The sequence below is a fragment of the Lotus japonicus genome, chromosome 1 (genome assembly GCF_012489685.1).
Source record: "Lotus japonicus ecotype B-129 chromosome 1, LjGifu_v1.2".
Lineage (NCBI taxonomy): Eukaryota > Viridiplantae > Streptophyta > Magnoliopsida > Fabales > Fabaceae > Lotus > Lotus japonicus.
Window position 1 is genome coordinate 93,414,073 of NC_080041.1, and position 13,602 is coordinate 93,427,674.

The following is a 13,602-nucleotide window of genomic DNA, read 5'->3' on the forward strand; positions in this document are numbered from 1 at the left end:
AGGCAGCAAATCGGAGGGATGCGATTGCAAGTCGATGACAAAGTGGTTCCGTGGAGAGATGAGACGATTTTGTGGGGGTGGTTCCGTACAGTGGAGAGATGGGATGAGAATTGCATGGAGGAGATGAATTCCATGGAGGAGATGGTGGAGGTAGGCAGGGTTTTAAGAGGGTTTTTGGTGATGGGATGCATTATTGATTTAAATCACTTATCAATAATTTTATATTAAGATAAAATCATGAAATAAACAACATAAATCCTAATCAAATCTAAAATTAAAAAATGTACTAAATAAATATAGATAAAAACTATCAAAATCTAGCAAATCACAATAAAAACTCATAAAATCCGGAATTAATTAAAAATCCGAAAATTCAATAAAAATACCATAAAAATTAATTAATATTCTAAAAATAAATCAAAAATAAATTAAGATAAAATCAAGAAATAAAAAACCTAAATCCTAATCAAATCTAAAATTTAAAAATGTATTTTTTTTATTAAGGAGAAATAAGGTAAGGAAAAATCAGGGCACATGTGGCAAGTGGGGCCAAGGAGAAAGAGCTTACATGTAAAATATTATGTGAGAATTAATCTGGGAGCGACACGTCACTAACTTGGCCTGTGAGAGCGACACGTCATGCTAGAAGTTGTTCTTTTCTAATATATATTGATATTGATATTGATTGATATGTTTATTTCGACTTTCTGGGTTCTATTTTTAAAAAATGAAAATATTAAAATATGTTTGATTCCATCATTTCAACAAAACTTTTAAAATATTTTTCATAAAAATACAAAGTTGTAAATAACCAAAATAAATTTTAAATTGACTTAATCACAACCGCCACCACCCCAGAACCGGCTGCCATCACCACTAACCTTTAGGCTTTATCGTCACTGCTTTCATTTCACTCCTTTCAATCGTTTACATCTACACAAAAATGAAAATATCTTTTTTTATTTAATCATATTTAAAAAAAATTGAAGAATTTTTTTCTAAATATTAATTCAACATGTTTTCAGTTTTTTCTTTTCTTTTCTTCTTGCATTGATTTGTTGATATTTTAACTTGTATTTTCTTTTTATTTCCCCCGGAAAGACAAATTTTTATTCAACAGATGGACTTGAGAAAAAAAATTATTTTAATGAAAAAAAAATAGGTGAAAAGATGTTGCCTCAATTCAAAACGAGGAAATTGTTGAACTTAAAGAACACTTACAATTTGGCAAAAAAAAAACACTTGCAAAAAGACTTACATACTCAAGGAGACGAATGATGCCTCAAACATGCACATATCAAATAGAGACATTGTCACGCTTCATTTAACCAACCTCTTGTGGTTATTGAGAACAACCTTCTCAAGTATAGTACATCATTATCATATTAGATCATTATGCTTCACTCGGACTAACAACTTGCAAGTTTGATTGCTATCAGTTAAAAATTTAATGAAACTATAAGGACTGGTTGATTAATTTTACTTAAAAATACCACTTCATTATTCATCTTATAATTCACATAGCAAACTTGTCAAATAATAATACATTCCACCATCTAATTTTAAAGGAGATGAAAAATGAAGTCTTACCCTCTTTCCCTCTTACTTGCATAGACTATATTGCTTTTAAAAATATGTGACTACATACATTAACATGCATCCATTTCATTTGATAGACATATCATGGTAATTGGTAAATCATATAAAAAAATCACAAATATGTCAAATTGTGTAATTATGTCTATCACCAACAAATCCTGACGCTATTGGTAAATAAATGAGTCCCTTAAGCATGTTAATGGTTTGAAGTTTGAACATCAACCGTGTGTATGAAACAGTTTATTGAAAGGCAAAAGTCACTTACATGATCTCAACACCACGAAAAATTAATCTAGAGCTATCAACTTGAAAACCCTTGATGCACACTAAAGAAATGGAAATTACATCTATCAAAATTTCTCTAGACCGAGACTAGGTGCTTTCTGGCTTTCCTTTAAACACTGGTTGAATATTTGGATTTTCTCTTCGAAATCGCATGATTTAGTTGTGTATGGTCATGTTAAATATAAGGGATAAGAATAGAACAGAGTCTCATTCCAACTCGTCAAACTGAGACCAAAGGTGCTACAAAAGGAAAAAGTCAAAACATATCAAGGATAAGAGCTTTAATTTCAGTTGTTGAATAACAGAATGAAAATGGTTTCTAAATACTTTGTAAAGAATGGACATATCTTTATAGGAGATGGTTAACGAAAAAGATGTCTTTTGTAAAGAACTACGTAAAATATAATGTCATAAATTCAAATTTAAAATGATCTAACTCCGAGTTGCAGCCGTAAGGAGTAATTCTCAGTTAAACTTCACCTACCTCAACCATCATCCTCAAGGCTTCTAAGACATCAAAATTCACCTAACATTTTTTTAGGATACAAACCAGTCCTTCCAATTATAAACGCGATATAAATATCACAACACTTGTTAGAATGCACCAGATATTGCTAAAGCATCCCAAGCATCTGAAGCTGGATGCGATCAAGAGTCTTACATTCTGTCTTCTCTCCTCCTTGGAGCACATGTAATGATTTCATCAACTCTAAGGATCATCTCAGCTGCCTCCGTTGAAGATAGCAATATAGCCTGCTTGACTTTGAATGCTTCACATATTCCCCGTTCAGCCATGTCTCCAACCTTCCAGAAATACAACAAAGGTCAGAGTATGTTAAGCCAAACTGAAAATAGAAAGAAAGCATGGCGAGCTAGCAGCCTATAGGATACTTTTCTAGGGCTAACATAAACCTTGGAAATGAATGTAAGAAGCAGATAGATACTTGGAAATTTCAATTAGTCATTTCACTTCAGATCCCAAAAATCACTGACATTACCAGTAAATGGGAATATTAGAAATAGATATCCTACCCATATGAAAAGACAGCCGCAAAACATTATAATCAAGTCAAATAAGTTCCTGCAAGAGTCAATTCCATAGCAACCCACCCCAGAGAAAAGGAAAAAATGGCCTATACATTAGGATTAGTATTTCAAAAATTGTGCTCATTCAAATAAATCCACCCAATTCTCAGTCTCAGTACTTACAGAACCAGAGATGACATCAATTCCAGCAGTACACCCCTCCTTCTGGTGCTCTGCCCGAAGCTGAGAAATCAACTCAGCACTGTCCAAACCAGCATTATCAGCAATTATTGTTGGGATAGTCAAGAGTGCCCGTGAAAACGCCTCAATAGCAAGAGACCTCTTTCCAGGGGTTTTCCTAGCTAATTCATCAACTTCCTTTGCCATCACCATCTCAGGCCACCCACCTCCAAGAACCACCCTGCTGTCATTGACAGTCTGGGATAGCACACACAAGGCATCATGCAATGACCTCTCGGCCTCATCAAGAACGTGGTGGCTGCAACACAAGTGGATATGTCAAACTAAAAGCACACATAAAAACAAAAAATTCATTCAAGTCTGTTGAAAAACACAAGACTACTCATCCAAAGAAAACACTCTTATACATGCCAGCCCACTATGCAATCACTGAAACAATAAAAGAGCAGGGCAACATAAAGTTGTAAAATAGTTTAACATAATCATACATGAAAGCGCAAAATAATTTTATATGAAAGCACGCATAAAAACAAGTAACATATAGTCCAACTGCCTACAATAAACATTTGATAATATAGTCAGTTTTTGTAAGTTGATATTTATCTAAGATTCTGAAAGGAATTTTTTTTCTAGGATTCTGGATTTAAACTTTCAAAAGATCATCAAGGAAACAGCGTAACCCATACTAAATACTAAGTACTATGATCCACCATGAACAGATAGTGATTATAATTGACAGGAACAAAAGTACAAAACAAAGCAAGCAAATCCTACAGCCAGAATATGAAAACCTCATGGAAGAATAGGGATGACTTGAAGTAATATACCAACAAGTTTAAATACCTGAAAGTGTACTAGAAGTCTAGAACAACACTGGAAAGGTATTTTCAAGAGAAGAATAAGAAGTACCTAGCGCCTCTCAGAACTACTGTACATGCCTGGCCCATTGCAACACCAGAAAAATGAATCAGTTTATCCTCGCCAATCATAATTTCCTCAATAAGATCACAATGCCCAAGCTTAACAGACTCAGGGTTGTCAAAGGTAGATGCAATTTCACCACCAGTCACCAGGGCTAGTCGCTCAATACCATCAAAATCAGCATGCTCAATAGCCAATATTCCAGCATCAGCAAAGAGCTCCTCTGGAAAATTGTAAATCAACTGTCTGTTAACAAAACAGTTGATACCATGACCAATTATTTTCTGCACCTTCTCTGTCATTTTCTCCTTCTCAGCTCCTTCAATCTCAGCAACTTTGGACATTGAATCCACACGAACGCGTGCACCATATATCTTCACCTTGTCTGTGTCCATAGCAGTGTTTGCAACCAGTATCTTTGCATTCTCTATGCGTTTGGGTTGTCCAATACCAATTTTCTTGTCAAGGATGAATCTATACAAAAATATAATCCAATTCATAAAGATTGTTTTTTACCAAGACTATTACAATTATGAGAATGCTGAAAATAAATAACATATCAAGAAAATGTTTTGTTATACAGGACAGTGCAAGTTTATAATCATTAGAGTTTATACAAAATCCTTTAAGAGTGCCTATGCAACTCAACACAATAAAAAACACCAGATTCAGGGAAGTTTTGCAAACTAAAAACTAATTCAAGATTTCATTAACATTACCCTTCATCTAAAAATGAGTCTATTAGTGATCCTCCTGGTTTCTTTATAATCTGGATTGCTTCTAAATTAGTGCTTCCCTGCAATTTGAAGCATTACCATTAAAAAGCAAGATACAAGGAAATGAAAACAGGAAAAGACATAGTTAACTTTGTAACAATACAAATCACTATATAAAATCCTTGGGTTGTATAGGACTACAAAAACTGAATAAAAACATTCTGTACTTTTAGACAATTTTAAAGATAGTCAAAACCCCATGCTCCAAATAAAAGTCCGCTATAACCCAGGCCCAGCAACAATCACCAAATTTACCGCATTATTTCAGTGAATGATTTGACAAAGCATTCCAAACTTACTAATATCAAATCATATAAAAAAAGATGATTAAGGATGGGAACAAATTCACAAAGCCCCATGCCTGTTGCAAAAATGGATTATAAAATTGTAGGATAAGCTTTGTAATTTAATTTCTAACTAAAAGTCTAAATTGAATCTGATGTATCTAGGCTCATGTTCTTGCACGCATGGTCCAAAGGAGAATACTTTGCTACAAATAATACACAATTAGCTAAATCCAGCAGGCTTGAAATCTGCATTCAGAAATTAGCCACAGTTCACCTTCAGTCTCATGACAGCATCTACAGCTAATTTTGCAAAGTGCTCCTTGTCCTGTGAGAGAATCTTAGAGCTCAAAGTAGTCCTTGCAATGTTCATCAAGTCTGATCTGAATTTCTCTGCATATTACAGTATATTCATGTTTTAGATATTAAGACACAAGAATGCCTTTATACCTGGCCCTGCTAAGTGTGTAACAACAATGATGATTGATGATTATAACAATTGAATCTGATGAAAATATTTGTGTGTGTATTTTATCAATATACTTGTACAATTTATAACATACCAAAGAGATAAAAACTAAATCTATCTCTATCTTAATACATACTAATCTATAATAGAGAAACTAAATACTAATTTAAAATAGAGGATCTATATCTAAACCCTATTTCCATTTCTATAACAATGACAATGTGTTAAAAGGCTATAGAGCAGACAATAGAATTCCAAAAATACACCATCATAAGAAAAAAACTAAATACCGGCATCTGCTTTGTTGTCCACCACCTTCTGTAACAATGCATTACGAGCACACTCCGCTGCCATTCGGAAACCTATATATCATAACCAATAATATCAAGGACAATCATGTTAGTAACTGTTAGGTACCAGAAAATAACACTGAACTGAGAATGCAAATGTATTAGATAGCACTAAATCCTCTGGAGAAATTCCAGAAGCAGTGTTTAGGGAATTGCAAATAACAGAGGAAATGAAAAGACAAAGATGAGCAAATTCGAGAGTGCTCCTTCTCTCCTAGTCCTAGCCAATTCCAGCCTAAAAAACAATACTCTCTCCATATCTAACTTATATTCTCTCAGCTGGTACAATGGTCCCCCCCTTCCCCTCTTGATTGCTGCCACCTCACCAGGAGGTTATTTAGGAATACTACATTCTAGAAGAGTGATCATTAGGTGATCCTGCTGGCATCATCTTGGGCCTCCTATTGTAGACGTTGCCAAACCTGGGCCTGGTTCTCGGGTTTGCAACATCTCTCCCTCCTTGAAGAATCAGCTTGTCCTCAAGCTGATGATCTGGGAATTGTTCCAGTAGGTTGTTGAAATCTTCCCAGGAATCCTCAAATTCCGGCAAGTCCTTCCACCTCACTAATACCTCTAGGTCTCCATCAGTTTTTGCTCTAGAGTCTTGAATTGATTCTGGTTCAACCTTGAGCTCCCAGTCTTCAGTGAGAGAGACAGGTAGTGGTTGGCTGGTTGCTCCTGCATTCAAAGCCTTCTTGAGCAGGGAAATGTGGAAAACTGGATGCACTTGACTGTCCTCTGGTAGCTTCAACTTGTAAGCTGCAGGATTAATTTTCTCTATGATTGGAAAGGGTCCATAATATCTAGGGCTCAGTTTCTGGTTCTTCCTCCTGGCTAAACTCTTGAGTTTGTAAGGTTGTATTTTGAGATACACCAAATCCCCAACCTCATACTGCACATCCCTCCTATGTTTGTTGGCCTGCTGTTTCATCCTATTCTGTGCCTTCTCTAAGTTTTCCTTCAATTCATCAATTATCAAATTCCTTTCAGCAGTCATTTTCTCTACTTCATCCACTGAAGTCAAGGAATCATTTCCCCTGATGATTACAGGAGGCTCCCTCCCAAATAAAGCCTTGAAGGGAGTGGTTTTGATTGCTGAATGACAGTTTGTATTATACCAGAATTCTGCCCAGCATAACCACTTGGGCCACTGCTTGGGTTTTAGCCCTGTCACACATCTCAGATAGGTCTCCACACAACGATTGACCACTTCAGTTTGCCCATCTGTTTGGGGATGGTAAGCTGAGCTAAATTTCAACTTTGTTCCTGCTAGTTTGAACATTTCTGACCAGAAGGTGCTAAGGAAAACTCTGTCCCTATCAGAGACAATAGAAGTGGGGAATCCATGTAATTTCACCACTTCTCTTATAAATAACTCAGCTACTTCCTTTGCATTGTAAGGGTGAGCAAGTGCAAAGAAGTGTGCATATTTTGTGAATCTGTCTACCACAACTAAGATAGTATCCTTTCCCATAGCCTTAGGTAACCCTCCAATAAAGTCCATGGAGATATCTGACCACCCCTGAGAAGGAATAGGTAATGGCTAAAGGTAACCAGCTGGTTTTAGAGCCTCATATTTGTTCCTCTGGCACACTTCACACTTCTGGACATAGTTTTGAATATCCAACTTCATTCCTTCCCAGAAGAAAAGGGCTGAAATCCTCTTGTATGTTCTGAATATACTTGCATGGCCTCCAATAGCAGAATCATGAAATTCCTGGAGAATTGTGAGAATTTTCCCAGATCCTTTAGGGATGACTATTCTGTCTTTGTATAACAGCCTTCCTCTGTGCAATTTATAACCAGCTGTAGTGTGACCTTGTGTGGCCAAGTCTTGCATGATCATTCTGTACTTGTCATCTCCTAAGATTTCAGCTTCCAAATCTTCCCATTCTGCACACTGTACTGATGAAATTGCTGAGAATTGCATCTTTCTTGATAAAGCATCAGCTGCCTTATTTTCAATTCCTGGTTTGTATTTTATCTCAAAATCAAACCCCATCAATTTGGATACCCATTTCTGTTGTTCCTCCCCCATTAGCCTTTGCTCTGCTAAAAACCTCAGACTCTTTTGGTCAGTGTGTATGATGAACTTGCTGCCCAGCAGATAGTGCCCCCATTTTTGAACAGCAAATACTACGGCCATCAGCTCTCTCTCATAGACTGATTTGGCTTGGGCTCTGTCTGATAAGGTTTTGCTCATGTAGGCTACAGGCTTTCCCTCTTGCATGAGGACAGCTCCTAATCCTTTCCCAGAGGCATCAGTTTCCAAGATGAATGTTTTATCAAAATTGGGAACAGCAAGCACTGGTACTGTTGTCATGACCTCCTTAAGCTTCTCAAAAGCTTTGGTTGCTTCCATACTCCAGCTGAAACTATTTTTCTTTAGTAACTGATTTAGGGGATGAGCCAATTTACTATAGTTCTTCACAAACTTCCTATAGTATCCAGACAATCCCAGAAATCCCCTCAACCCTTTTACCTCTTTAGGAATTGGCCAATTTAGCATATCTTTGATCTTACTTGGATCAGCTGCAACTCCTTCTTTAGAGATAATATGTCCCAAGTAGGCAATCTCACACTGCCCAAAAGAACACGTCTTCCTGTTTGCCACTAGGTGATTGTCTTTCAGTACTTGCAATACTATCCTCAGATGTTCTGTATGCAACTCTTCAGTCTTGCTATAGATTAATATGTCATCGAAGAATACAAGAGCAAATTTCCTCAAATAAGGTTTCAAAACTTGATTCATGAGTGCTTAGAAAGTAGATGGTGCATTAGACAGCCCAAATGGAAGAACCAAGTACTCATAATGCCCTTCATGGGTTCTAAAAGCTGTTTTTGGTATGTCTTCTTCCCTCATCCTTATTTGATGATACTCTGATTTTAAATCTAATTTAGAAAAGACCATGGCTGACCCTATCTTATCTAACAATTCATCAATAATAGGTATTGGGAATTTATCAGGAATTGTAAACTTGTTTAGGGCTCTATAGTCTACACAGAATCGCCATCCACCATCTTCTTTCTTTACTAAAATTGCAGGACTGCTAAAAGGGCTAGTGCTAGGTCTAATAATCCCTGATTTCAGCATGTCTTTAACTAACTTCTCAATTTCATTCTTTTGGTAGAAAGGATACCTGTAAGGTCTGCTGTTTGGAATAGTGGCTCCTTCTTGTAGTAAAATGGCATGGTCAGTGTCTCTCTTTGGGGGCAATCCTTGTGGTTCTTGGAACACAACAGGGAACTCAGCTAACACTCTCTTTAACGCATCTGATGTCTTAACTTCTGCTCTTGGTTCTTCACTCAAACAGCCATAAGAGTAAAAATACCCCTCAGCCTCTCTCTGTTCTGTCATTTTAATTGATTTCCAGTCAGCTGCAACCTCACACCAGGATGGTTCTCCTTGTAGTGCCAACTTCTGTCCATTTGACTCCCACTGAATTATGAGTTCCTGGAAGTTTGCCCTGATGTTCCCCAAGCTTGCTAGCCAGTCCATTCCCAAAACTAACTCAGTTCCCCCCAATCCGAGAATGAAGAAATGTTGGGTGATTAGTATGCCCTGAACTTCCAGTTTCAAGTTCTTGCACAACCCAGAGTTTCTCTCCTTGGCACCATTTCCCACTTCCACCACATACTCAGAAGTTGCTATGACTGGGATTTCTAGCTCTGCTACTAGTTCCTGGGAAATAAAATTACTTATGGCTCCACAGTCAATAAGGATCAGAATTTCCCTGTCTTTAATCCTTCCTTTCACCTTGAAAGATCTGTTTGAAGTCAGTCCTTCCTTACTGTTCAGTGACAGCTGTAGGACCTTGCCTTCCAGCACAAATTCTCCATCTTCAGCTTCCTCAAACACCTCTTCTTCTTCTTCTTCCACCAAAATCAACTGGTAATTCTTCTTTGCAAGGATGTACTCTTTTCCCCATTTTTCCCCACATTTAAAGCACAACCCCCTCCTGCTTCTCTCCTGCAACTCAGATTGGGAAAGTCTCTGCCCACCATTCCATCTTCTCTCTGGTGTTTTCCCTCCTGCACCTGATTCCCAGTATTCCCCTTGTTCATAGGATTTTTCCCTTCATTATCCTGATTTCCAGCTCCTTCTTTACCCTGGTAGCCCACTGCAGTACTAGGAAATCTTCCCCTGTTTTCCCCATAACTAGAGAAATTTCTCCCTCCCCCACCCCCTTTTTCCTTCCATCCCCTTTTGCCATCCTCTCTACTTTTACCCCCTTTTACTGCCAGATTTTTCTCTTCCAACAGAAGAGCTCTGTCCATTAACTCTGCCAAATCCTCTGCAGGATACAACTTCATCTCTGCCTTAATCTCTTCTTGCAACCCGTTCAGGAAAACGCCTTTCAACACCTCTCTATCAGCATTCCTCATCGGTGCTGCCAATAGCTCAAAGCTCTCCCTGTATTCCATCACGCTTCCCTTCTGTTTTACACTAAGCAAAGGTCCAAAGGGATTCTGAACCAAAGCAGGTTGGAAACGACGAATCAGAGCTTCCTTGAAGGGTTCCCAAGCACGCATAGGAGCTTGTTCCTCCCACCATTGAAACCAACTCAGAGCTCGCTCCTCCATAGCAATCATCACGAGTTCGATTTTTTCTCCCTCCTCGATTCTGCTGAGGCGGAAAAATCTCTCAACCTTGGTGAGCCACCCGTAAGCGTCTTCACCATTGAACATTGGAATGTCTACCCTCCTTCCAGTCACCGCTCTCAAATGACTACGATGATGGTGGGGTTCGAAACGCTCGCGGCTGCATGTTGTAGAACGCGACCCGGTTCGCGACCCGGTTCGTGACCCACCGTGTGTTCTTACGGTAGAAACGGAACCCGGATCCCGCGAAGTCCTCCTATGACGAGGGGTGTTGGAGCGTCCTCTGGTTCTCCTCCGGTCGCGGCTCATGAAGAGTCGCCGGAGTTCCTCAAACTGCTCGTGAGCCACCTCCTTCATCTCAGTGATGGTGCGTTCAAGACTGTCAACTCGAGATTCCATGGCGCTGCGGGTAAGCACCATACAAGCTCCCTCTGGATCGGGAGCTCTGATACCAATGTTAGGTACCAGAAAATAACACTGAACTGAGAATGCAAATGTATTAGATAGCACTAAATCCTCTGGAGAAATTCCAGAAGCAGTGTTTAGGGAATTGCAAATAACAAAGGAAATGAAAAGACAAAGATGAGCAAATTCGAGAGTGCTCCTTCTCTCCTAGTCCTAGCCAATTCCAGCCTAAAAAACAATACTCTCTCCATAACTAAATTATATTCTCTCAGCTGGTACAATGGTCCCCCCTTCCCCTCTTGATTGCTGCCACCTCACCAGGAGGTTATTTAGGAATTCTACATTCTAGAAGAGTGATCATTAGGTGATCCTGCTGGCATCATCTCGGGCCTCCTATTGTAGACGTTGCCAAACCTGGGCCTGGTTCTCGGGTTTGCAACAGTAACAAGGACATCATTGGAAACAAAATCATTTGAAACAAAGTAGCAAAACATATTCATGCAAAACCCATCAGAATTGTAAAGGGTTTTCAAAACATCACCATCAAAATATTATGGTTGTAAGTTTTTAGGCTTCCCACAATTTGTGCTCATTTTAACTCATATTTCTGGAAGGAGGAACAGTCCATAAACCAAACTAAGTATATATAAGGAAGCTTTGGAATGAAAGCAAGAGAGTGAAAATTAATTTTTTTCATAGACTGCTTCTGTTACCACCCTTCAATCACATGGAATGAATACATTTTAAGAGCAAAAAATTAACTTCTATGTATATGTTTGGATTAGCCTCAACGTACTTCTATTTTATCTTGGAAAGACTTCCCAATGTTGGAAATGTGAAAGTGGCATCTACCCTTTGTTGGAGTTACGTCAACGTAACTGGAACCCAAATATAGAGCCTATATTTATTTGTTCAATATCACCCTTAAAGAAATACCAACTATACAAAATACAAACTAATAACAGATACACAAAAAGGAAATTATTGATTTCTTTACCAATGTAAGTTACTTATGAGGTAAAATTTCCTAGCACTCAGAATGTGAATCAATATAGTCAATATAGTTGTTACTAAAATTTGTCACCATGAAAACGTGAAACAAATTTGCATCATAAGGCAAGTTGAGCCAATGTTAAAAATCATAGAAATGAACCTGATATTATTGTCATGGGATGAATCTTAGCTGCAACCAGCTTTTCTGCCTCCCTTAAAAGTTCCCCAGCCAATACAACAACAGATGTGGTTCCATCCCCAACTTCATCATCTTGAACTTTTGATATGTCTAGTTTACATTAAGGATTGCTATCTTGATTCATGAATAGATCAGCAGCACATTGGCAAATTCCATTCAGTGGTGAACCGTATCATAGCATTTTTCTAAACTTTTTGTGGATTTGAGAAGGAGGTAAGTGCATCTTGGTATGTATTCCTATGGATTTTTTCATCACAACAATTAAAAATGATAAGGATACCGACAAGGACTTTAGCAGCTGGGTTATCAATATGCAGAGACTTCAAGATTGTAGCACCATCATTAGTGACAGTAACTTCATGTCCTCTGCCTGTTGACTGCAAAATTTTATCCTGCAGTTATCACATCCAACAAAATATGAATTAGTTAGGACTCAGAAGTAGAGAATAAAATTGTATACAATGGAAGTGTGAAGGAGGGCGACAGAGATCTTACCATTCCCTTTGGCCCTAAGGTAGTCTTCACCAAGTCAGCGATAGCCATGCCTCCAACAAAAGAAGCCTGCGCAAGACCAAATCATACAGCACATTTAGTGGAGATAATAAACTCTCCCGAGACTCCATATAAAAATAGCTATGCATTGAAATATATGATAATACAGATCAGAAATGAGTATATTAATCTTAACAAGCGAGGGTAAAACACAAAATCATAGCAAGCTTACCATTCTAGCACGCTCTCCTTTTTCTTCACTTGCTTCATCTTTAAAAATTCTATCAATCTGTAGAATTCACCACCCAACAAATTCTCAAAGGAAGGGAGAAAAGCACGGAGGAAAAAGAAAAACAAAATTAGTAGCAAGTAACTTACTGCCATTATGGGAATTCAAATGCAGTCAGAGAAATATATCCTGTCACACAATCAATCACAAAATAAAATATCAAAGTATTCATTGACATTATATGGGAAAAAAAACATCAGGGTTTGAATCATTCGCACTAGGGTTTGAGTCAAAGCTACTGAAGAAGAGAAACGATAGACGCAACGGAAATGAGCAAAGGTGAGAAACGAAATGCGTGGGGGAAAGGAAAAGAACTTTGCGAGCGAAGAGAAACGAAGATCTGAAATGGTTAAGGAGAAAGAGGAGAACACAGACCTGAGCGCGGAAGAGTGTAGTGAAGTGTAGTGCAGGGTTCGCGAGAGGGGTTTCCAAGGGTAGGGGTGGCAATATGGGCCTGGCCAACCCGTCCCGCCATCATTTTGGGGCGGGTTGGGCTAGTGTATGGAGCCCATCAACCCATATAACCCCGCCCCGTTTGAGCCCGCTAATTTGCGGGTTGAGAACGGGCTGAGGCGGGTTGGCCCGCGGGCTGTGATAAATTTTTTTGCTAAATTTAATTAAAATAGAGGTAAAAAGTCTCAGTTGGAATTGAGGGTTTTACGTGACCCATCAAGTTATTTTAGCAAATTTCTTTTCTAACCTCATCTCATT

The 13,602-nt window shown here is 38.3% G+C and overlaps 1 protein-coding gene across 2 annotated transcripts; it reads right to left on the reverse strand.

The window, feature by feature from the left end:
- Positions 1 to 2,246: 2,246 nt before the first annotated feature.
- On the reverse strand, positions 2,247 to 13,372 carry LOC130727920 (T-complex protein 1 subunit beta). Of its 2 annotated transcripts, none has more exons than XM_057579219.1 (12): positions 13,267 to 13,372; positions 12,981 to 13,020; positions 12,835 to 12,891; positions 12,606 to 12,671; positions 12,391 to 12,502; positions 12,072 to 12,200; positions 5,852 to 5,923; positions 5,370 to 5,485; positions 4,752 to 4,828; positions 4,021 to 4,506; positions 3,094 to 3,409; positions 2,247 to 2,688 (listed from the first exon to the last, which is right to left on the reverse strand). In XM_057579219.1, exons 2-12 carry the CDS (start codon positions 12,984 to 12,986, stop codon positions 2,542 to 2,544), a joined length of 1,584 nt encoding a protein of 527 aa, XP_057435202.1. In that variant the 5' UTR covers positions 12,987 to 13,020; positions 13,267 to 13,372; the 3' UTR covers positions 2,247 to 2,541. The 2 variants fall into 2 exon arrangements, with proteins under 2 accessions (XP_057435202.1, XP_057435203.1); XM_057579220.1 differs by lacking the exon at positions 13,267 to 13,372 and adding an exon at positions 13,110 to 13,255.
- Between the last annotated feature and the right edge of the window lie 230 nt (positions 13,373 to 13,602).